General features: G+C 42.8%; 10 protein-coding genes across 10 annotated transcripts; 1 reads left to right on the top strand and 9 right to left on the bottom strand.

Moving 5' to 3' along the window:
• Positions 1 to 237: 237 nt before the first annotated feature.
• On the bottom strand, positions 238 to 2,251 carry EAF02_010666 (uncharacterized protein). Its single transcript, XM_038906714.1, has 2 exons — positions 1,527 to 2,251; positions 238 to 1,435 (listed from the first exon to the last, which is right to left on the bottom strand). The coding sequence occupies exons 1-2, from the start codon at positions 2,129 to 2,131 to the stop codon at positions 457 to 459; spliced, it is 1,584 nt and encodes a 527-aa protein (XP_038753584.1). The 5' UTR covers positions 2,132 to 2,251; the 3' UTR covers positions 238 to 456.
• Positions 2,252 to 2,779: 528 nt separating this feature from the next.
• Positions 2,780 to 4,198, bottom strand: EAF02_010665 (uncharacterized protein). The gene is made up of 2 exons (XM_038906713.1): positions 3,944 to 4,198; positions 2,780 to 3,895 (listed from the first exon to the last, which is right to left on the bottom strand). The coding sequence occupies exons 1-2, from the start codon at positions 4,077 to 4,079 to the stop codon at positions 3,051 to 3,053; spliced, it is 981 nt and encodes a 326-aa protein (XP_038753583.1). The 5' UTR covers positions 4,080 to 4,198; the 3' UTR covers positions 2,780 to 3,050.
• A 550-nt stretch (positions 4,199 to 4,748) lies between these two features.
• On the bottom strand, positions 4,749 to 5,017 carry EAF02_010664 (uncharacterized protein; the record flags this gene model as incomplete). Its single annotated transcript, XM_038906712.1, has 2 exons — positions 4,749 to 4,890; positions 4,968 to 5,017. 2 exons carry the CDS (start codon positions 5,015 to 5,017, stop codon positions 4,749 to 4,751), a joined length of 192 nt encoding a protein of 63 aa, XP_038753582.1.
• Positions 5,018 to 5,107: 90 nt separating this feature from the next.
• Positions 5,108 to 5,443, bottom strand: EAF02_010663 (uncharacterized protein; the record flags this gene model as incomplete). Its single annotated transcript, XM_038906711.1, has 1 exon — positions 5,108 to 5,443. One exon carries the CDS (start codon positions 5,441 to 5,443, stop codon positions 5,108 to 5,110), a length of 336 nt encoding a protein of 111 aa, XP_038753581.1.
• A 924-nt stretch (positions 5,444 to 6,367) lies between these two features.
• Positions 6,368 to 7,406, bottom strand: EAF02_010662 (uncharacterized protein; the record flags this gene model as incomplete). The annotated part of the gene is made up of 2 exons (XM_038906710.1): positions 6,368 to 7,337; positions 7,396 to 7,406. 2 exons carry the CDS (start codon positions 7,404 to 7,406, stop codon positions 6,368 to 6,370), a joined length of 981 nt encoding a protein of 326 aa, XP_038753580.1.
• Positions 7,407 to 8,547: 1,141 nt separating this feature from the next.
• Positions 8,548 to 11,314, bottom strand: EAF02_010661 (uncharacterized protein; the record flags this gene model as incomplete). The annotated part of the gene is made up of 2 exons (XM_038906709.1): positions 8,548 to 10,134; positions 10,310 to 11,314. The coding sequence occupies 2 exons, from the start codon at positions 11,312 to 11,314 to the stop codon at positions 8,548 to 8,550; spliced, it is 2,592 nt and encodes an 863-aa protein (XP_038753579.1).
• Positions 11,315 to 12,192: 878 nt separating this feature from the next.
• EAF02_010660 (uncharacterized protein) lies at positions 12,193 to 12,984 on the bottom strand (the record flags this gene model as incomplete). Its single annotated transcript, XM_038906708.1, has 1 exon — positions 12,193 to 12,984. The coding sequence occupies one exon, from the start codon at positions 12,982 to 12,984 to the stop codon at positions 12,193 to 12,195; it is 792 nt and encodes a 263-aa protein (XP_038753578.1).
• A 971-nt stretch (positions 12,985 to 13,955) lies between these two features.
• On the bottom strand, positions 13,956 to 16,139 carry EAF02_010659 (uncharacterized protein; the record flags this gene model as incomplete). Its single annotated transcript, XM_038906707.1, has 1 exon — positions 13,956 to 16,139. One exon carries the CDS (start codon positions 16,137 to 16,139, stop codon positions 13,956 to 13,958), a length of 2,184 nt encoding a protein of 727 aa, XP_038753577.1.
• A 1,305-nt stretch (positions 16,140 to 17,444) lies between these two features.
• Positions 17,445 to 19,409, bottom strand: EAF02_010658 (uncharacterized protein; the record flags this gene model as incomplete). The annotated part of the gene is made up of 4 exons (XM_038906706.1): positions 18,987 to 19,409; positions 18,622 to 18,905; positions 17,668 to 18,524; positions 17,445 to 17,550 (listed from the first exon to the last, which is right to left on the bottom strand). The coding sequence occupies exons 1-4, from the start codon at positions 19,114 to 19,116 to the stop codon at positions 17,445 to 17,447; spliced, it is 1,377 nt and encodes a 458-aa protein (XP_038753576.1). The 5' UTR covers positions 19,117 to 19,409.
• A 2,510-nt stretch (positions 19,410 to 21,919) lies between these two features.
• EAF02_010657 (uncharacterized protein) lies at positions 21,920 to 24,128 on the top strand (the record flags this gene model as incomplete). The annotated part of the gene is given in 4 exon segments (XM_038906705.1): positions 21,920 to 22,108; positions 22,127 to 22,240; positions 22,297 to 22,695; positions 22,744 to 24,128. 4 exon segments carry the CDS (start codon positions 21,920 to 21,922, stop codon positions 23,668 to 23,670), a joined length of 1,629 nt encoding a protein of 542 aa, XP_038753575.1. The 3' UTR covers positions 23,671 to 24,128.
• Between the last annotated feature and the right edge of the window lies 1 nt (position 24,129).

Genomic DNA, 24,129 nt, shown 5'->3' with positions numbered 1-24,129 from the left:
ATTCGATATGGTAGCTGGTATGTATTTATCTGCAAATCATTGGTATTGATATTTTTCACATCATCTGCTATTTTAGATCTGGTACGGTACTAATCCGACAGAAGTAGCATGATGTAGGTAGTGGTTTAGTATTATAGCTCAATCGAGTCCATCTCGTCACTTGTATCAAGGACATCGCCCCATGATATATCAATCGAATTGCTTGTCACTTCCGTTCGGATATGGGTTGCACGAGTTATAAAGTAACTTCTAATTTTTTTTTCTGGCTTTTTGGTATAGCTTATACAAGTCACTCTATTGTGTGTAGAGCTTTCAAAACCTGGATTGTCAAAACATATAACGTATTCACTAACTCAACTACTCTCCACCAAATCACAAACTCCAACTCCAAACTTCTCCATACATATTCCACAACTCCTTTCTCCTTGATCTCCCTCTACAGAACCACGCATCCTCTCACAAAACCCTCTTCCGAACCATCCCTTCATTAGCACTCTCCAAAACTCTCCTCCTCTTCATCCCAGAAGAACTTCTCACCCTCCTCCATATCTCCCTCTTAAACCCTTCAACCCAATACCCCGTCCTTCCAAGCGCATCTCCATTTTCCTTTACCCTCCTCAATAGAAATTGTAGACACTGCTGCGTAGATCCCCACACCATACATTTATACGCTTTTGGTTTTAACTCCTGCGTTAATCTGAACTCCTCCTCTGATTTCACAAGACCTTTGGAAGCTAGTGATTCACTTCTCGAGTCCTGGGATTCTTTTCGACGGAGTTGTAGTAAGCTGCAACTGATCTCATCGGCCATTCCCTGTAGCTGTCCAAACGCCAATTCGATTGTGGGTTTTCCGGACAGGATTCGTGAGCTTTGAAGTGTATAGGCTTTTTTGATACTCTCTTCGTTGTGCGTGGCGAGGAATAATTCTGCGCGCGGATATGCTTTTTCTTTTCCCATTCCCTCTGTCTTTTCTCTAATTGCAGTATTTTTCTCGACATCCATCCCCGGATACGATAGACTTAACAAACCAGCAGCAATTCCATTATAGGCCTCATGTGTCTCTTCAATACTTCCCCATATCAACTCCCGCTTCTCGGTAGCAATATACGCACCCCTGACTAATTTTATGCCCAGCACCCAATTCTCTTTCTGTGCGAGTTTTAAACATCTCAGGATATTCGATGGGGTGGATTTTAAATATGCTTGCATGGTTGTGTAGAGTAATGCTTGGGATCCGGTGTTGTAGATGCGCATGAGATCGATAGTCCATGACTCGATGGTGTGTTGCAAGTCTTGTTGTTCTGCATCGAGCCAGATACGCGCGGATTGGGAGGCGGCGGTGCGGAGGAGTAGATGCATGGATTGGAGGAGGAGGGGTGGTGGGGGGAGGGAGTTTTGGAGGGCGTGGAGGACTAGGGGGCCTGCGCCTGAGAATCTAGGGGTGGGAGGTTTAGTGGTTTGATTGTTGGGATTTGAAAATATTGATGCTGTTATTGATGTTCAAAAGAGAGAGGGGGAAATCTTACTTGAGCGATAGAAAATCTCCGGGTTGTAACAAAGAAAGGGTACTCATGAGTCCATCTCTCCATTCCCTAATAGCTCGCTCCCCTACCTCCTCGCTCACCCCTGATACGTCTCCGCCCACTTCTCCCCCAGAAACATTAACTTCCCTCGCATATCCCAATATCACCCCGCTAAATCCCAATCCCTTCATTTCTTTCACCCGAGCTCTCACTTGAGTAGCATTTTCCCCGGCAATGAAATGATCGTAGATGAATTTTCGGACGATCATATGCAACACTGGATTTCTATCGGGATTTAAGATCGTGGAGCTGGAATTTGCGAGTTTGTTGAGAAGAGGAAGGAAGAACTTGATAATTTTTGGGGAGGCAAGAATGGAGGTTATGAGGTAGGATTTGAGGAGGAGAGGAAGCGGCATTATGGAGAGGGGTGGAAGCTCGGAGGTTGGAGAAGTGCTGAAGGGAGGAGGGGTGGGGGTGGGTGTGTGTGTGTGTGGAAACCCATTTTGAGGAGAGATAGTTGAGGTAATGGATGAATAGTGTTTGAGAGATGGTATGTAATATCTCTTTGGTATAAGTGAAAGAAATCTAGAAGATCGTCGTAAGAACATTTCAATGAAGGTAGATAGCACACTCGAGATAGAAAGAAAGACCAAGAGATCAAGAGTCTCGAAGTAAACATTACCTGGGTCCTACATAGTATAAACCCTGTGTTATATCCGGAAACTATCACTTATCAACCTGATCGTTCTACACAACAGTTGGTTCGTGTATCATGGGGTGTATATTAGCATGCATCCACCTCGTAATGGCACTTCGACCCCGCATATCGATATCATAGTATTGCCTTATCGGGAGGGTGGGTCCTTATCGTTTAGTTTATTGTGACATTCATATGCATAAGTCCAGAATAGGAATCTGGATTTGAGTGGTAAATGGATTATAGAGCACAGATCGACTCGGCGATCCTTTGGCTCCTCGCTTTCCGTGATAAGGAGTACCGAGGGGGGTATGCCTAGACATCTTATTCTTGAAACAGTCAGGGTAGTTGGTAAAAGAAACGTGTTGGCGAACCTTCCGTCGAGCCACTTTTGTTTGCCGATCATTATCATTCGACTCCATTACGTCAAACAATGTTGAAGAGAAGGAATCTTCAGAGTAGTTGTTGGGAGGCAAAGTGAAAATAAAGTACGAACTATCTTTCGTTTCAATCGAAGTCCAGAGTGTATACTTTGCGCCTTTTGGCCAGCCGTCTGTCACGCCCCTAGAATATTAGTGTCATAAATCAGAAGAAAATATCCGAGGAACTATATCTAGGTCGGTAAAAACTTCGATAAAAATTTAGCTTATTTAGACGATGTTCTATTCTACCCGAAGACCGAGCTCCTTTTATCGGATTTATATCTTCGTTCAGTGAAAAGTAGAGCAAGAAATAAATGGCATGAGTGCTTCAAGGCGTCCAATCTCAAGTAAAATATCGTGTCGGATCATCAAGCGTCAAACCAGTCCCCAACAAAGACAAGAAAGTATTTACTTCTTGCCCATATTCAATCCGTGTTGAACCGAATCAATGGTTGCATCACAGTATGTTGATCGGACACCGCCTTTCTCAATAGTTTTAAGACCTTGAATTGTGGTACCCTTGGGAGATGAAACCTTCTCTCTCAGAACAGCAGGGTGTTCACCATTCTGTATTAACTTCGCGGCTGCAAGCATAGAACCAGCCAAAATTTCAGTGGCGGTATCTCGTCTCATTCCTTCGGAAACAGCACCGTCGAGGATTCCATCAAAGGCAGTGAGGAACCATGCTGGAGTGCAACCAGCAAGGACACCTGCAACTTGGAATACATTGTCGGGTACATACGTGTATTTTCCAATACTTTGAAAGATCCATTTCATAGCCTCTTCGTATTTTGGAGAAATAGTTTCCGATCCAGTTGAGATAACGGTTGATGATTCCTTGATTTGTGCACCAAGATTTGGCATGCTTCTAACAAATGCGCACCCTTTTGTCTCTGAGCTACCTTTGAACGCAAACTCCTTCAACTGCTCAGTTGTCGATCCTGCCAAGACTGAGATGACAAGTTTGTTTGTTAAAGCATCACCAACACCAGGAGCTCCGAGAACTTCCTCGGCCATATATGGCTTGCATGCCAGAATGATAACATCAGCCAATTGAAAAGCTTTTAAGTTGTTATCATAGAAGACGGCGAGTCTGTCTGCAGCCTTGGATTCTTTTGATGCCGAGTATACTCTGGAAGCTGAAGCTTCTGACTTGGTACAAGCAATTATATGTGAAACTGGTGTGTTATCCCTTGCATCTGGCAGTGAATTGGCAGCAAGAATACCAGTAAGGATAGAACTACCCATGTTTCCTGAACTTTGTGAGTGACTTTCCTTATCATGTGAATTTTCTGACTCACCACATCCCACCACTGCGGCGACTAAGTTGTTGTTCTTGCTTGAATCTCTGTTCTTGATCCATTTTTCTATGTCTCCCAATGTTGAGTTAACATTTGGGTCACTGCTGATACCTCCGGGTCCGTTTTTCACAGCCATGATGTCAATATTGAGGAAAGAATTGAGGTTCTGATGATGTTGAAATCCGAATATCAATTTGAACGAGACACCAAACCCACAGAAAATGTGGGGACTTGAGATTAGTCAGCAAATATTTCTTAGCGTTGTATCTCAACACTTTGATAATTATCGATCTTTTCTTTATTGGAGGCTTGGGTGATCGATAACGAATGTCATCTCACACACAATGAATCCACCAAAGAAGATACTGTATTCATTCCATCCTTGAATGGTCTGTTGAATGCCATCGATTAGTACTGGGTGTGTCGTAAGCTATGTCGCGGCATTGGTATGCTTATAACATGTCTCCCATTTACCACTGTATCTGGTTTGAGATCCGAGGATGCTCAGATTGCATCCTCATTGAAGATGAATTACAGCTTCGTCGATCCAAGGCACACATACCAGCCTCGGTAGTTCAGCTCGAAGATTCATAGGATAGATTATGATGTATTGCTCTACACAGGAACACTCTTGAAGCTCTTGAAGTCTCGAAAGTTGCAAGGTCTTTCCTTATCTTCTAGCTTTGAATGCAGACGTTCAAATTAGTTGGCTGGAGCTAATACATGATATGCATCAAGTTTGTTACTGTTATAAATCCAAAATACTCTCCAAATCCATCACAAATCGTCCTCTGATTACAACTGCTTAGTCCCAGTTTAGGTCGACATCCTCGCCTCTTAACCTTGCTGCCATAGCCTCATACATCTTTCCAAAAGGTCTTCCCATCATAGTTGGTGAATCCTCCAAAATCGAATGTCCAATTTTATGTTGTGCAACAGCTAAATATCTATACCCCTCTGGTTATTTCTCTAACTCCTCTTTGGTGAAAATACCTGGAAGATTCTTTTCATCAGCCGCAATCACCTTATCTTTTTCATAGAATCAACAATTGTATTCGACTTTACATTCGCCATCTTCGATAATACACCAGAAGATAAATCGGCAATCATATTCTGCATCGATTGAGGTATCCTCGATAACGAATCGTTGAGTAATTGTGGCCTTCATTTTCCAATGGCTCGACCAAGAGGAAGGTTGAGGTCGACTAATGTTCCATTTTCGTGGTGCATGATGAAATCTCCGTTCTTTCTTCCTTCCTTGGATACGCTGATAAAATCATCAATGGCCTTCCCTCCACTCCATGCTGTTCTGTTATCAGCATCTTCCTTGGTGTGAAAGCCTGGAGATGTTATGTAATTACTTACAAGTCCAGATCTTAGTACCCTCTTTGGTGAATATACTTCGATGATTCGTCCATTCTGACGCATCACGGTACAAAGGCCAACCTTTACATAACTCAGAAACGCAGAAACGAGCAAGTATCTCGTCGTGCGTACCATTGAATGGTTATAAACCAACCGCTGGGTTTCCTTTTCTGTGATTTTATATGCCATATTTTGAGAAGCTGAATGAGTTTATTTGATAATTTCAAGATATTGGAAAGTATAGTCGGTGTATTCCTCTTTGAGTCATCGAACGAAACACTCTCCTCTCCATGTTATATATCACCACGAAAACTCCCCCGTCGTCATAATTGTCACAAATTATCAGGATATTTCAGAAATGCAACTACCAATCCGCCCTTAATCCTCGGCATAACATTTACACTGTGAAAACATATGAATTCTCAAGAAAATTCAACTGTGTATGACATCATCCCCACAAACTCCATCCATTTTCCAGACAGTCGAATTGAGATTATGGCAAAACACCTTTCTAAAAAGCTCGTGACATTACGTTTTACCAAAGAATATCACCCGATTTCACGTACCGGAGAGAAAATAACTAGCCAGTAACTAGTTGGTGGCCCAAAAATACGCAAGCACTATTTAGCGTTGATGGGATGATCGGTCCCGAAACTTCGGGACCACTAGGCTCAAAACTATTTTTGGCCAGATAATTTTCTCCAAAGGAGTTCTACTTCTGGAAGTTGTTCTTCTGGGGCGAACATTGCATGTTGCTTCGTATACCTAGGTATTTGTTGTAAACTTAACATATGCAATAAGATGAATCAGTAGTTTTATCCCCGAATCTCTTCTCAAATTTATATCTATCGTGCTTAATATACATTTCTACATATCCGAATCAATCAACTCTCAAAACCATACCCTTCAATCACTTCTTCAATTTAAAAAACAAAATCAGTACAAAAACAACAAGAAATACTCTCTAGCACCTAGAATCCCACCTCTTCACACCATTCTCCCCATACTCATCTAAATACAAACAACCAAACGAACCCCACTTTCCTCAAACGACAAGACCTAAAATCCTCTTCCTCCAACAGGCTTCCCAGTACCGACTGGCACGGGATCTACACTAACACTGCTACTAGCCGGTCCATAAGTATTGATCAGAACGGAACTTGGGGTAGCCTGGCCACCATTATTGTACATGGTTGTGAATGTTCTTGGAACAGTTTCTGGCTTATCGGTGAAAACGATAGAAGTCTTGATAGGTTCGATAGTTTTGATTGTTTTGGTAGGTGGTGTATCCGGCTTCTCGGTAAAGTGTTGGGTTGCTTTTCCGGTGGCATTTTGAGCGGGTCCATCGGGTTTTCCGGTGAAGTAATCAGTGGGTTTAGCTGTTACTGTTGGTTCGGGTCCATCGGGCTTGCCAGTGAAGTGTTGAGTTGGCTTAGCCGTGGCGGTTTGAGCCGGCTCAGTATCCGGCTTCGCAGTGGAATGCTGTGTTGGTTTTGCAGTGGCGGTAGGTGCAGGTGTCGGATGAGGTTTTCCAGTAAAACCTCCAGTTGGCTTTCCATGTTCAGCTCTCTCCTCCAATTCGACTCTCATATCCGCTAATCTTCCCTCTATCTCCCAATCTAAATCCAAATCTGCAAAGTCCTTATCCTCTAATTCCTCAACATCCCTCTGGCCCTTTCCCTTCCCCTTGGCCTCTGGATTCTTAGGAGCATGCGTAGTAGAAACCTGACTACTCTGCGCCGCCCCACCCTCGCCCCCCTTCACTGTCTTAGTAGCATGATTCTGTCCATCCTGTTGCTCACCCTTCGTGGTAACAGGTTCTGGCTTCTGCGTAGGCGCAGGAGTGGGAAAAATGGAAAGTTTTGTAGGGTCAATGATGGGAATAGAAAGCCAAGTAGGCTTGGCGTAGATGTTCTGGTTTTCAGGTATTTTAGTTGTAGCTGGGGCACCTTTTGCAGGCTCAGGGTCGGCGAAAGGAAGGGCGAGGGAAAGGGGAGCTACGATGGCGAACGTGGCGATGAGAAAGTTTCTGTAGGGAGATATTAGCTGTAATCTGTGATTGTTAAGTGCTGTAAAGGAGAACGTACTGGTAATGCATCTTGAAGATTGTGCAATTGTAGCGAGATGTGGAATGAATTCGGGTTGTAAGGAGAATGAAAGAAAATGTTAATGATATTGCAATCGATAAGAACTGGAAAGAGTGGAATGTATTGGAATGAAGGAATAGAGTGCGTTGTAGATTTCATTCTTCAACAAAGATATTTGAATATACTTATACCTTTCCACAACCACTTCACCATATCAAACCTCATTCTCAATCGATTCCGTCGACTCTTCAACTCCTATCAAATAATCATCAATTCCATCTTGCCTCCCATCTCATCGGCTCCCACCCACAACTTCAAGACACTTATTCCTCCTCTCGAATTTCCTTAACGCCTCTCAACTCCTCTCGATTCCATCTCTCAAATTAAAAGTTTCTCAAAATTAATCTTTTATCACAGTACGAGCGCCACACTTGACTCATCGATCATTGAATTCCCACGCAACTTGGCTCAACGATGCATCGATGCATCAATCTACAACCTCTCTCCAATCTCGAAGACAAAAAGCCAAATTCCTGACTAAACCAAGATCGAAGTGTTAAACCACACGTTTCAAAACTTAAACATCAATCTCCCTCTTCCTCTCAAATATCATCATTTCTCATCCTCGCCTAACCCATCTTATTTCCCCCTATATTGCACCAGATCACACCACCCCAACCCTCCACTCTTTTCATATCTCTCATTTCCTCATTCTGCAATTACGATTCTCAATCTCCAGCATCAATCTCCCTCAATTGTCACGATCAAGAATACACACCCTCAAACAAAAGCTGAAGATCCCTCAGGAATCCTTACAAAATTCAATGTAACATGCGCCATGCTGACTCAAAACTTGGCGGCATGTAAGCAAGCGCAAGCGCGAGTCAAATTGAAAAAATAAATAAAATCATAGGGCTGTCACGAGATGTGGCTGCTTTGTGTGTTTCAACCTCATTTGTTGTTTGTTTTATGACTAGGTATTTAGGGAGAGAAATCGTTTAGTGGATTTGTGCACTCATAATTGCAATTATCACAATTTCGTATCATGTCCCAATCAATATCTTTGGATTATCTCTACATAATCGATAACAGGTACACCAGGTACAATCCCTTTCAACTATTGATAATTAATTCCAACGGTTACTCTGCGCGCTATATACAATACCACATACGGTTCAACTCCATCTCAACTTCCGAGGCTTTGTATCGAGGTCTTTTGACCAAGAACAAATTCACCGCCCTGATCACCAGGTGTTTGTCTTCCTCTGGTCCGCTCGAGGCCCTACCAAATCTCCTGTCGAAAACTTTTCGCATCCTTTGTACGGTATCTTTTCTAACTTCCTCACTCTTACCTAACCGTTTCAATAGGAAATGAGCCACCTTAACCGAATCCGAAGGCTTGGGGAAAAGAGAAATTCCAGACGCCGCTCCGTCGATTTCTGATCGGAACTCCTCATGCAGCTTCTTAAGCAAATGTACGCATGCAACGTGAACTCCGTGCCAATCGAAGTACAGAAAGAGAGATTCTTTTTCCATCAGTCTAGTCATAGCTCTGAGAAATTCAACTTTCTTCCATTTGCTTGGTTCCTTGGCTAAAAACTCCAGTTCCATTCTGTCATTTAGATCTTCAATACAATTAGAGAAATTGCTGGGCTCCTCATCTGAAGGTGGAGGAGAAAGTTGGTTCCCGGGGAAGATGGTCTTCAAACTGGGTAGTAGCTCATCCAATTTGTCGCTGTGCATTGCGATAAACAAACTTTTAGAATCAGCCGAGTACCCATGATGATCACAATCTCGCAGATTACAGTAAGTGCGGTGGAAGTATTTGGCAAGCCCCGAAATATGCTTCAACGCTGTTGGACGTCGCTTTTGAATCTTTTTCTCAAAGCTCACAACATAGTCATTCGAATTGGAAGGCTCATCCCTTTGATTGAATAATTGATCCACTGATTGTATCAAGATGAGAAATTCCATATCTTTCCACTCGGGATATTCATCCAAATCTTTCCGCGACTCTTGACGAAGTGCGTTGTAAAGATGTATACAGCTAATTGTACTAGGTTCAAAGGCTGCATTACGAACTCCCGCTTCATGATATCTTATCGTGTGTCCAAAGATCAATAGCCCACACATAATAGGATTCCGGCGTAGATAGGAGAATTTCTCATGGTTTTTCTTTGAAATTGGCGGGGGATGCTTCTCCCACTCATCGGACTCAGTGTCAAAATTCGGACTCATCCAGTCTTTCAAGGTGTACCTCCACATATCGTTATAAAGTACATACGTTACAAACTGTAAACTATACAACTTGTGAAGCCTATCTGTCATGATGTAATTGTTCAGAAGCTTTAACATATGACTAGAAAACAAAACAGCCTCATCGTGGCAATGTACTACTTCCTTCCCCAGAATGAACCGAATGTCGCACATGATCTGTGCCGCGAAGACTAACCATATTGGAATTTTTTTAGTTTTTAGAAACTTCTGGATACCATTCGTGAACTCATCTGGATAATAGTTCCTACGATCGTGTTGATTCATCTCTTTCTTGAGGTGCCAGACCTCATAAAGTAATTCGTGTAAGATGTTGCGATTAAGATCAATCTTATCTTCCAAGGTGAACTTCTTGTTATCTTCCGGCGCGACCAGTCGATGAATAGGAATTCTTTGGTATTGATCCACTGAGAAATCTCTACGCCATTCAGATAGTATCGACCATGTGGTGTAGCACAGATAGTCCTGCACAAAACTTGTTAGCAAGGAAGAAAATCGGACATCATCAGATAATCGTTGTGTCACTTGTGTGATCTGAACGACTTTGATTCGAATGAATGATGGATTTTCTCGTCTTCTCCAAAGTACCGAGTGTGTAAATGTGAAACACTTTGCACAATTGATAGTAAGATGCACTAACCTCAATTTTAACAACAGCATTATGCTCTTGACTGTCCTTACTTTCATCATTGAAATGCATCAATTCGTTGAAGTCAGTGGCGCCTGCTTTTTTGATTTTCTCCATCAACTTGTTGACATCCGGATACATGATATTTGCAATGCTTTCATAGCTTTGTTTACCACTTGGTAGATTGGAAAGCAAAAATTTCTCGGACCTCTGGAGAATTCCCATTGCTTGATTCGTGATAAGTGAGACGTTTGCTAGACTGAGAAGTTCGATTGAGTAGTCGCTCCACTGTTCGAGTAGATAGGTTCTCATGGTACTTATACCTTTGAGAAAGAAGTAAACTCTCATGTATTCGTCGAATGGATCGGAAGCATCTGCTTCTAATCGCGTGGTTTGTTCCTTTATCGGTATCTCAATTTTGTTCTTTCTAATCATTCCACTCTTTGGATTTTTAGCATTCTTTCCTTTCTTATTTGCCTTTGGCTTTCTGTAATTTCTTGCACGACCGCCAGTTGAATTTATCTCTCCATCACTATCCGAATCCGAGGATGATAGGTTAGTACTTTCAATCTCCAAGCTACTGAATTGGTTGTTGGTGACTCCTTCATCGTTGGTGATCTCCGAATCAATTTGGGTTTTCCGATTAGCCTTATCATCCAGTGCCACATTTCGGTCCTTGGAGTAGAGATCCTCGAATAGTTTCAATATCTCTTGCAACGTTTCCAAATAATGCCTGTGGCCTTCATCTGCCTGGTTGTTACGTCCATACCATTCCGCTGCCTCCTTGCGTTTAGATATAACTTGAGCTAGATCGTCTCGGACGTTACTTGGTAGCTCATATTTCTCGCTAGTGACAACCTCGGTAAGTCTCCTGATGTATTCAAGTCGAGACGTAGAGCCAGGGGACTTAAGATCTTGGTCTATTGCAGATGCTGTTTTCACGAGCCACCTGAAAAACCTCTTTTCCAGCTCTTTGTAAGACTTCCAAGTATCGAAGATGGGAAATCGGCGAGCCATAATAAAGTATCTTGAAGATACAAGTAAAGTATGTATGAGTCTTCCAAAATTGATTATAATGCTGCAAGCCAATTGAAGAATGCGAGTTGTCAAGGGAATGAAAATGAATTTCCAAAGCACTTCTTGTAAACAAAACTTAGCAGGGAGCAATTAACGCTTTCCCCTTACCAATACGTAATGCAGATTAAGGAAGTAACGACTCACTCGAAGGGCTCATGATCTTGTCTTAATGAGCAACTAACATCGTTCACAACGTGCCCAACTATCGACTGATGAATCGAATCACTTATTAATCAGTCAATTGCTCATGTGATTCTCGACTGACGAGTCGAGCTGTTTGAGAATGCAGCTTGAAATGCGAGGCAGTTCATTCCAAAGCTAAATATTAGCCAGGGAGGAGATGAAAATCCTAGGCTAGCATAGGTAGGTAGGCAATAGTTATTCTTTTCCTGCCTTTTGGATGGAATTAAATTGATGACGGGGTAAGGTTTCAATTCAGCGTGGCTGTTACCATGGAGAAATTTTTATATGAGATCACGAGAGGTAGGCTCTGAGAATCATGTTTGCTGGAGGTTACTCACAATCACTAACATCGTCATGTTATCACAACACTATAATCTTCAAGCAATGTTAGAGATGCAACATAATTAAATTCAGAACAGAGATTTCGTAGTAAAGAATATCAAATGAAATGTACGTAATAAAAACTTCAAACAGAATCATTGCCAATTAACCGCATGCTTTCGGACTCAACCAAATTTCTCAAACCATGAACCACACAAAACTATCGCAGTGCAAACAACATCCCTCAACATTCATGTCTGACCCAAGGAAAAGATTCTCTGCCAACTTCACCAGCTCTCTCAATCAAACACCTCTCAACACCTCTTCGGAAACTTCTTATAATCCCTAACAAACGGGACCAAAGCCGGAACCTTCTGCTCTCCAAAAAGAGGCTTACGAGCCAATGCATCCGCTGACGCATTAAATTCTTTCTTCACCTGCCAAAACCAAACCGGAATATGAAAGTGATTGAACTTCGAGATCAAAGTGTCCAGCTCTCGGAATAGCTCCGCATTAACAACCGGCTTGCCAGTCGAGGTCTTGAATCCATTTTCCTTCCACTTGTAGATCCAATCCGAGAACCCATCTACCACATACGCCGAATTGGTAATGATGAGGATCTTAGAAATTCTGGGTGCATCCATATCGCCGTCATCATTTCCTCCCCGGTCGATAAAAGCATCCAAGACCTTCTCGGCCATTCTCAAAACCACTCGCACAGCAACTAACTCAGCTACTTGAGTCGTCTGCGGGAGATCCTCGTCGAGAAGCTTCGAAACGCAATGAGGTGTCGTGTCACCCACATAAACACCATATGCAGCTCGAACGCCTTCTTTTCCGTTGTCGCTGCATGCGCTGTCGATGGCAGCTACATGCGATCCTTCATCAATAGTCACTTCGCCGTCCGCATTGCGAGATTTGACTTTGAGAGCACCGCAACAGCCTAGTGCGCCGAGAATGTTGGCTGGATGGTCGACGTACAACTCGTTGGTTTCTGGGTTGAAGCGGCGTTGGAAGACGGCTTCGTGGCTGAGTCCATTGTATCTGGTAGTGCAATCGCACTCGATGTCGCGGCTCAAGACGACTGAAACTTTAACGTAGACCATGGTTGGCAAGTTGTGTGTTGTGATCTTGTGATGTCCTTTGAAGTGCTGGGTTTTGATAGTTGATCAGTTCTGGGAATCAGTACTTTATAGGCAGAAGAATTGTAAGTAGTCGAATGTTTCTTCCATTTTCTTCGTGGAAGCTCTTCAGAGTTCTATTTGGTGTCATCTCACTCTGTCTCTTAATTCTTTATTCACAAACGCAAATCTGTTGATTTCGTCTACAGCATACGTATGCGACTGCCCAAAACCCTATCCATAAAGATCATGGCTGTAAGATCTTTTCCTGAGGCTGGAACAGCAGGCTTGAAACAGGGGTTCTCTTCTCTTTGTTCTTTACAGAGATGAGAATCATGGCTGGCTTCTCTTCCTGCAGTTACTCCTCAAATGAAAGACTGCTCCTAATCATTATCTCAGCCATGTATTCAAAAATGTATCACAATCTGCAGCTCAGAGTGAAGAAAGTATTCTGGAATATTCCACTTTACATTCACGTCGCTCTCATTCAAAAGTGTAGTAATGAGGAAATTTCAAACTGGAACATCTCAGCCACCATTTCTACCCAACACGAAAAGACGCTTCTAGCTGTCATGATGATTCAACTTCGCCGCAACTCTGTCTATGGATAACTTATTAAGGAAGATAGACAATATTCTAATCTCTGGTTCAAGCACGATTCTCAATATTGACACGGACCATTGCATGCGTCACTACACATCGAATGATGCACCAATGCATATTAATTCTGAATTTTTAATAAATTTCTATAGATTATAGTAAGATGACAAATGAAAAGTATGAATATACTAGTAGTGTTGATATATAACAAAATTTACATCGAGTAAAGAAACAGGATATTATGTTGACAAAAACAAAGGAAAAATGGTGGAATCACAACTGCCATTACAGCCGCACACTAACTCTTCATCTCTCATCCCGATCAATCACGAACAACACACCCCGTAAATCTGCATTCAAGCCCTCACACCCTTCGTCGTTTCGTAACGATCCCTTCTTCTCAAACTCCCCCATACAGTTCTCTTCCTCTCCATCCCCCTGATATTCTCCCCCACAACTACATCTCTGCCCATCACTCTAGGTTTCTCCTCCCTAGCCACCTTCTTCGCATTTTCCATAAATTTCTCAAATTCTCCATCTCTCGAATTTCCAGAATCAGAGCATTGTTTTGTGACCGTCATAGAAACTCTCTTGATCATCTCCCCCGTCGAGTATGGCGCATATTCAGAGTACGTATATTCGGAATAACTATACTCGTCATAACCTCCACAATCCATCATCAAATTAGGCACGTCGAAAATCTTCAAGTAATCGGGTTTCTTGGATCGACGCGGTGTTTGGGCACGTTTCTTCTCCTCGATCAAGACTGGTGCATTGATTTGAGATCGCAATGTATCAGGTTTAGGAGCGTTCTTCACACGACTGGGACTGGCTTTGATGGGTAGAAATTCTATCTCGTAAGGTACAGTTCTGATAGTTGCCATAGAATTTCGGGGTTCGGAAGATGTAGGAGAAGGCAAAACGGAAAGAGGAGCTTCATTTGAAACATGTGATTGTCTTCGATTTGATATCGTTGAATTGCGTTTCGCGTTCCTTACAGTCGCGCTCCTGCCTATGCCTGGAACGGGTGCCTCGGTACTCCCTAACGTATAATATGTTTTCGAGCGTGTGCTGCTTGAGCGTTTGACCTTTGGAACTAGACCCATTTGTTCAGAAAGATCGACCCCTTGTGTTTGGGAACGAGTAGGTGTGGGGCGTGATGACTTGAAGTCTGAGAGAGAGCGTCTGAGGGAAGATAAACGTTTTGGGGTAGTGTCATCGGGTCCCTTGCGGACGAAAAGGGGGGCGACAGTATCATGGGTAGTTTGGGATGTTATCTCATAAGTACCAGAAGGATCGAAAGAGGGACGAACGGTTGTAGCCATAGAGGAACGAGGTGCATTACTGTTGCGGGTTTGTGGTCGAACAGAAGCGGTGAAATCGGCTTCGGATTGAAATTCGCTCAACACTGACTTACTGAAAGAAGCAGGATATCGCTCCAACTCGGGTTGAGATTGAGATGCTCTGGATGTTGACACACGAGAAAGTGCAGGATGTTGAGCTAAGTCCACTTCAGGAACCTTATCCAACTTCGTAGGAAAATCCATTGAAGCGTTATAATTGGGCGGCGGTGATCTAACTGCCTGTGCTTCCATTACCGGAAGGTCCGTAGGAGTCCTTTGGTTACTACGAAGAGTTGAAGTGGAGTATGCTTTCTTGATTGACAGGGGTGCAATACCACAAGTTGATGCTGCTGAATTTGACATTGAGGTGGATGTAGATGCGGATGTATTGGGTCGTCGAAGATCTTTACGGGAGAAATTACTTCGTAGAGGCCTTGGTGAAAGGAGAGGATCAGATGGAGGTGTTTCAGCTACAACCGCGGGATGAAGCTCTACAGGATCCGGGATCACCATTTTGATGTCAATTGGATAGCCTGCATCTTTCCCCATATCATTTCCTGCTTTCTCATTTTCTAATTTCCCATTCTCTGCTTTCCTTGCCTTTCTCGAAAATTTCATTGATAATTTCCTTCCAATGGATTTTGCAGCGCGAACAGGAGAACTATCCCGAGACTTGCTCTTGGGTTTCGGCGTTGCAGGTCGGGAATCATTGTAGAGATTGGAAGTGAGGTTGTTGATCATGTCTAGAGAAGTACGTTCTTGAATGATACTACACTTTGTGGGTGTTTCTCTAGTCGTGAGGGCTGGATTGGGACTGGTACTTGGCCGGGTTGCCTTTTTCTTTTTGAGACTTCCAAACATACTGGCTCTAAACAAAACGGACTTCTGAGGCGCTTTATGATCAAGAACATTGAACCTTCTAGGATCTTCCAAAGTATTTTGACGTTGATGTTGATGCACGGGTCTAGCGTTGAGAGCTGGTGTGGTATTGATTGTCGAAGATAGAATATCCAACAACTCTGACTCCGAGTTCTCGACTAAGATGGGTCGATCGTGGAGACGAGGAGGTGCCTTTCGAGAACCAGAGGGCTTTTGAGAGGGGCGTGAGAGGATAGAGCGACTAAGTCGTCGTAATCTTAACGGCCAGCCATCCTCAGCGTTCTCGGTCACAGGAGTGTAGGTGTTTTGCGAATGCATGATGGTGACGGAATGTCGTATGGTCGAGTGAATTGTTGTAGTATTTGAAGAGATGAAGAGAAGTTTTATGTAGATACAGGACTCAGTGTCGAAAGAGAAATGGTACTGTCAAAGCCCACTCTTTTGGTATTTTGAGTTTCGAACAGACAGGCTTAAAGGCAAGATGTTTCCAAGTTTCGGATTGATGAAACAGTATTCCAGATTTGACAGGATTCAAGCAATCAAAGAACTCTTGATGGGTTCAATTTGTTTCGGTGACTCGTAAAGTAGTAAACAGGAAACAGGAAACAATAAACAAATAAATAACACGGGGATATTGTAAGTGCGAAAGTGCAATAAATGTATGAAAGTGTAGATAAGATTTGGCTAAAGAGCAGATCATTTGATTTACCAAAAATCAAAGTTTAGGACCCGCAAAGCAGCACTACATGCAATGTTAACAGAAAGAAAGTAAAAACAGGTCTGAAAAAAACGTTTGGAAGAAACTCTAAACTCAATGATGCAGGAACGCACACGAATATATCTTACATGGTCACTGGGGAAAATTCTTTCCAGCAGCACTTTCATCCGAGCATCATTTCCAGGGACTTCCTGCTTCCCTGCCACTAACAAAGAAGTCTGAAGGAAGAACAAAATGCCTTACAAGCGACAAAATGATGTGCACTAGCCATGCGTACAATCGTCCCTGCGCAGATCCGAATCTGAAAAAAAGCGTCAAAGCTGCAAACGGCGCCCAAAAATGGTGGTGAAAAAATGCAATGCTCGTGCTCAATGATCTATTTGGGACAATTGAGTGGGGCGTGATACTATATAGGGAAGTGAAAGGCAAAGTTTCGACTGAGGTGCTTTGGTGATATTGTGATATTGACATATCGTGATGCGTTGTGAGGTGTTGTGAAATTTTATTTGGGAGAGAGACCGGGTAAAAGAGGTGCCTTAGGGTGAAAGGAAATGGATTTGAGACAGGTAGTTACGTAGATACTAGGTATAAGGTTAGGATTTGTTCGGAACGACAATGTAAGGTACAATCAAGTGTCGAGATGTTCATCAAAGATTTTGGACTTAGCGACAGCGACATCGACAGCGATGGCGACCAACATCACAAGTATTTCTGCGTTCCTGGAAAAGTATTGAAGATAGAGCCAAAAAAAGATAATTGATAATCCGGGACCGAAGCATACAGGGACCGATCTCAGAGTCTGACCACGCCAAAATCACACCAAAGCTCAAACTAATATTTTGGTGTTTCACCATCCAACCCCCCGTTTTAATTCTGAAAAAGTCATAGAATGGTTAGAAATATGTTTATTCTTCCTTCTTCAAATACTCGCCATCCCCAACTCGTGCGCACAGTTCTTTAAGTGCATGGCCAGCCCACTCAAAATCTTCCATTTCGAGATATACTTGTCCACTGTGAGAGAGTGGATTGTTAGTTTGTTGCAGAACACGAGCTTTTAAACATATGATGTGGAAAAGCTTTTACGAAGGTATGAATCACGAATCAAAGAGCAGGTGAATTATCACATACCTTAATCTAGCCCACCATTTGTTGTCCACGAATGCTATGGCGATGAATGTTTTGTATTCTTTTATCAATGTTTCCATCATCCATTGGTAAGCCTGCATTTTGGTATCTTCATTGATCTTGAAGAATGCGTCGATATTTGATGTTCCAATTTCCAGTGGTAGTAATACATTGACAAAACAACAATCTGTCAATGTGTTGGTACTATTATCCAGAACCTTGGTACCCAAAATCTTTGCGATCGCTTTACCACCTACTCGCGATAAGTGGCTACAGTAATCCATGATGGCTTTTTCACCACCACAAACTTCCTTGCGCCATTTGATTGCTTCGGCGGTGCAGAGATAGCTGCTATTGTCAATCGTGCCAACGTATTCGAATTGATGAACAAACACGCTCTTAGCGCTTGGCGGTAACGGATTGAATGGCCTAGGTCCCTCAGGAACGAAACCATGTGATGTGGGTAAGGTTGATCTCATTAGATCTTGGTTTCGTTCTGGAACGTAAAAAACAGCACAGCCTCGCGGGACAAAGAGCCACTTGTGACAATTGCTGACGAAGAAATCAGGATCAAGCTTTGATAGATCAAGTGAAACGTGACCGATTCCGTGGGCTCCGTCAACGATGGAATACATGCTTTCCCTTTTGCAGATCTCGATGTATTTCTCGTAAGGAACTCTCAATCCAGGAAGTGATCCTACAATATCAAATACAGCAGCTCGAGGGCGTTTGCCTTCTGCTTTGGAGACTTCAATTGCCTTCTCGAATAGTCCAACGAGTTCATCATCCTCGATGGGATATTGGAAGGTAATCTGTCTGGGTTGGACCAGGCCACGATTGGCCTCCGAAACATATCTGATCTATCACATGAGTAAAAGTTAGACTTGATGTTGCATTGTGAACTATCAATTGATGGCAGTCATAGAGAATTACACTAAGGTTTTAGGAAGTACATACCGTCAAACCACAAGCACCATATATTGTAGAGAAATAGAGAATTTCATCTTTCCCATCCTCATTCCACACCAAATTTCTTAATACAGTATTGACCCCAGTAGTCGCATTTTGTACGAAGACCACAGTGTTAGTTGGAACATTGAGAATCTTTCCCAATGCTTCTCGTGACTCATCGAGGATTGGAGGGTATGTATATCGGACAAAGTCGTCGGGACGAGCTTCCGAATCATCTTGATACTGTCTTTGCTTTTCACGGATGGCACGAGGAATAGTGCCAAAGGAACCTAACTTCGTAAGCTAGGTGATTGGAATTGGAGGCGGGGAAAGGGGGAGGGGCAGGGGGGGTTGGGAATTGATGAATATACCATGATTCAAATTCCTCCACCCTGGTTCGAAAAGGAAGTGCTTGGCCATTTCTTTACCAAAAGGCGTTGCTTGATATGTGTTTGAGTCGTTAAGGGAAATTTCCCCCAACTTGGTGTCTAATTCTCCCATTTTGATAACTTTGACGAGAATCGTTGAAGGAATGAAGTGTAGATATGAACAGTGGAGTGAAGAAAACGAGGGGAGAACGAACTCTATTATACTACAAAGTGGAGAACACCAGAGACGCCAGGAAGATGGTCTGAGGAGTCATCGATAAGCATTTGGTGGAGAAGCAACAGTGAATGGCCCGGGCTATCACAGTGCGGAAAGATGACAAACGTTCAATACATGACAAAAAAAGCAGCGATAACTCTTTTGCCAAGTCAAAACGATCCCGATCCCAATCCCAATGAAGGTACAAGCCGACTCCAAATATTTGTCCGGAAGATGTGGATTGGAAGATTGTCAAGTAAAAGGCGTGGTGGTAGGTTAAGGTTTGAATCCCCCCCACCCACCCACTGCATACGCCTATCATAACGATAAGGCTCATAACAGGCCAAACCTCAAGACGCCTCCTGTTCTTCAAGAAACCAATATCAACAACTTCATATAAACCCCATCTTGCCGATGCTATGCGAGAATGTCAGTCATAAATCCGACACCGGCCAACAAGACATTGAGGAACAGTGCTTGGGAGCATTGAAGGATATCCCGTCACCAAGACGGGTGAAAAGTATCCAAGTGATTTCACATCAACCACCACAAATCGAAAGATCATCTGCCTCAGCTCTATCTCTCGATGGAGCTCTCAGATGTAAGTTACATCAAAAAATCATTATCTTTTGGATGAATTGGTTGATTTGCCCTGTATAAGGTTCTTGGGATTGCTGAATTCTGCAACTCTCTCTTGACAATGATGTGGAAGAGATGAACAGCGTCATGTTCCAATTTCATACTTCGCGCTTTTTGTCCATTGACAACTGCTTGACATGAAAAGATGAGGAAACAAATAGTATGAATACTTCAAGTATTGACAATGGCAGGTTGATATAATCTTACCAACAGTTACCTACATCACAAGTCTTTTTCTGCCAATTCACCGCCTTCACTTGTCACAATTTTATGTTCAACACATCTATCGATATAATCAACATTCTCTGCCCAGGACGCAAACATCAACGAAATGACAAACTCTCAAATCTCGCAGACTTGACGATGGCTTCAGCCTCCAATATGGAACTGGAATTTCCAGAAAGAACTCGAGAATTGTCGACGGCCTCACTTTCGTGCTTTGACACGGACTTGTGTTGCGAAGTATGAGTAAATAGACGCCGCCGTTGGATAATGTGGCCCAAAACAAACCGAGACCAACCAGCACTTGGCTTTCTCCGACTTCAAGGACGGGGATGTTAGGGGACCGGTAAATGACTTCTCAATGTAGAAGTGAATAACTCATCCCATGTGATGCGTTGCAGCAAAACCTCATCTTCTGCGACAAATCCACTTCAGCCATAATCCTAAGTTGAAAGAATTGTCGTTGCAAGATTAACAATTCCAAGCGACCTTTCTGTCAGTTCCACCTCTATGGAAACATAAATCCCTCATATTGACTAGTTTGGGGTGGGAGATTGAATGTGAAAAGAGTGATTAAGTCGAGACTCTTTTTGAGGTCTCATAGAACAATTGATGGACTGCTTTTGCTTCGCTCGTCGAAATTGCGAAGATTGGAATGAGATTGGAGAAAAACACTGAATCCGGATCTCTTAGAAATCCTGTTGAGCAGAGTTTGACCGAATGTTTGCTTGGTTGAACGACTGGCTAATTTGATCGCCAGACGAAATAGAGTGCTGTGATCAAACTTCGAACCGTCAATTCCGACGGAACATCACAAACTCAATGAGCTTAATGAGCTTGATGAACTTAAAGAGAAGCCATCGATATCGGTCAAGAGTCTTGCAGTCCGCTGAGGAAATACTACGATATAATCTATGATGGCTAGGGTTTCATGCATAGCCATAGGGTATTTGTTTGGTCTTTTTCGATTTGAATTCTCTGCGCAATGCGGATTACACTTTACTATTAGCTGGATAAGCTTACAAGTACCACATAGACTCTATCTCGAATCATGGATATAAGATTATTTTAACCTAGAATAGTTGACAATAAGAAGATACTAGTTATGACAATCTCGGTTGATCAATTTACGGAACTACTTCCAGAGTTCCAGAATGTATTCGAACAGCGATTAATTAAGACCAACCTTATGATAACACTAACTACAGAGCCTTCACTTCTACTCTATTAGGACATTCATGTTTCGATCCTCGTAAGTTAACGAATTAAACGACAAAACTGTCTATGCTGGCATGAGAGAACTCGGGGTGGGCGAGAATCAAACATTTAATTTGCAGATAGAAGGAGAAAAAAAGTAAGACGAAGGAGTCAAGATCCGCTGCTGCATTCAGCAAGTCTAGAAATCAGCGGGCAAAAAAGCCAGGTTAGTCCTCCAGTTGCTTATCGTCCTGTGATATGCGATTCGATTTTCGGAGTTGCATGTTTTCTGGGGTAGCTGCATATATCTCGGTACCATGCTGATACTAGTATATATAGGGCATGTTTTATGTAATGGTTCAAGACACTTGGAGATGATGGATAGATCCAAAAGCCACTAGTCTATTTTCAATGACATTTAAAACTGAAGGTGATGTCTAGCTTCAACCGTCGAATACCCGGTGTTGGGTTTCGGGTTGGGTTGTCGTACCATTTGAACCATTCAGATTGTGAGAACGATAAACTTACCGGCTTGTAAATCTGGCATACAAAACCAACTGGATTGACAGCTCCTCCAGCCCTCACTTTACCCCTCGAAGCATCCCACTGTCTTCATTATTGTAAAAAAATCTTGAATTCGACAATTCGCTACAGTCTCATCATGGCTACAGAAAGGCTCAACAAGTTCCAAAATGCTGTCCAGGCAGTTGGATCGGAGCAACTCCTCCCAAACGCGATCGACCGTATCGCAAGGACCGACCCAGAGAGACTGTATGCCGAAATACCATTGTCTACAATGGCCTTCGATGCAGGCTTTCGGTCGGTCTCATACGCCGACCTTGCAAACGCAGTAAATGGTATGGCCTAGTGGATTCATCGTGCTCTTGGATTCTCAAGCACCTGTGAGCCTCTGTGTTACATGGGGCCTAATGACCTGACACGAAATCTGATCCTGCTGGGCAATTGCAAGGCAGGATACTCGGTAAGTTTTGAGAATTATGGGTTGAGTTTTATCCGGTGATCGCTAACTTCTTGTAGACTTTAATGATGACCCCAAGATTTAATGCTATCGCCCATGAGAATTTTATCAAACAATGCAATTGCAATAAGATTATAATACCTCAAGGGCCTGAGTCTGCTGATAAAAGTATCGTCGCCCTGTACGACAAAGTTCTGCGAGCACCTACACTTGAAGAGCTATTTTCGGAGAAATTTCCACACTTCACATTTGAGAAATCTTTCCGAGAGGTCAAGACTGAACCGCTGGTAATACTTCATACTTCTGGTACCACTGGCTTTCCGAAACCAATTATCTGGACACATGAGTATGTTGCGGGCTATGTAAAAGAAAGAAGACTCGATACCCCGAAAGGATTCGAGAGCACCGATAGGCTAATGTTGGGAGGGAGACTAATCTGCTCCTTTCCTCCTGCTCATGTAAGAATATCTCAACGTATGTCTCTACTTCTTGCTAAGTATTTCTAGGCTGGTCCTACATGGGTTACTCTACTTTTCACGGTTTACTGTGGTTCAACAATGGTTTACCTGTTGTCGGGCATGCTACCAACAGTCAGCATGCTCGTAGACTGTGTCCAACGCAAGAAAGTCGATGCTCTTATCTTAGTTCCGCCTCAAATAGAAGAGCTTGCCACCAACTCTGAAGCTCTCCAAATCATTTCACAGAATGGTGAAACCATTTTCTATGCCGGAGGAGATGTTACCATCGCTGCTGGAGATATCATTTCTTCAAAAATGAAGCTCGTCACAACTTGTGGATCAACCGAGCAAGGGTTCTGGCATACTATCCATCCAACTGGACCTTGGAACCCGAAGATATGGAAATACATGCGTATGCATCCGGCACAGAATTTGAGCTTCCGCCACCAATCTGAAGATTTATTCGAAGCAACATACACCCTCAATGAAAGTCTTGACGGATACAAACAGTCGATCTTCACTATCTTTCCTGAGAACCCTGTATATCCTACAGGAGATTTGTTCTCTCCACATGCAGATGATCCTGAACTATGGCAGTTCCGCGGCCGAGCAGATGACATGCAATCTTTCATCACGGCAGAAAAGTTTTACCCAACACAAATGGAGCGTATCATTGGAGCGCATCCAGGAGTTACTGCTGTTCTATTTCTTGGAACGCGCCGCCCCAAGGGTGCTTTACTCGTTGAGTTGCGAAACCCATCCGAGGACAAGGCTACCTTTCTTGAATCGTTATGGCCGGTTGTTGAGGAGGCGAATAAACCCGTGCCATACACTGCTAAAATCACTAAAGACATGATCTTAATCACAGACGAAGCACTTGCAATGGCCAGATCTGTTAAGGGTACCATTGAAAGAAGAAGTACAGTGAGACTTTATGAAGAGAAACTTAACATTTTGTATGCAATTCATGCTTAGAGCACAATTTTGCGGGTAAATAACCAATTCCCTGTATTGGAGCACCCTGAATATGAATTGTCATGACAGATCCGCATTCTGAAACAGCCCTTAACGAATGCAAAAATAAATCATAATGTTTCTTGTTGATATTGTTCGATCAAACGCGTTCAGAACATTCGGTAAAAAATGAGAAGGAATTAAACCTCAGATCCTTTATTAGCCTTACGGGGCAAAACCCTCGTCACGATGATGTACTTCAGAGCTCTGAAACATTCGATTTACATGCTAGTATTAACTTTTGATTGAAGATAAGTTTTCAATCTCAAAATATATGTATCTATCTATTTGGGTCAAATTCAAATTCAATGTAGAAGAACGCATGCCATAGATAGTTAAGTGCCCAATGGTTGACCATTGAAGCTTAGTTTAAGCCTATCCTTATCAATGTTGCAACCCTAATCCAAAGTCTAGACCGCT

This window comes from Botrytis sinoallii (assembly GCF_014898435.1).
Source record: "Botrytis sinoallii strain Bc 23 chromosome Unknown BSIN_026, whole genome shotgun sequence".
Taxonomy (NCBI): Eukaryota; Fungi; Ascomycota; class Leotiomycetes; order Helotiales; family Sclerotiniaceae; genus Botrytis; species Botrytis sinoallii.
Note: the sequence above shows the minus strand (reverse complement) of the source record. Positions and strands in the feature narration are given on the sequence as shown.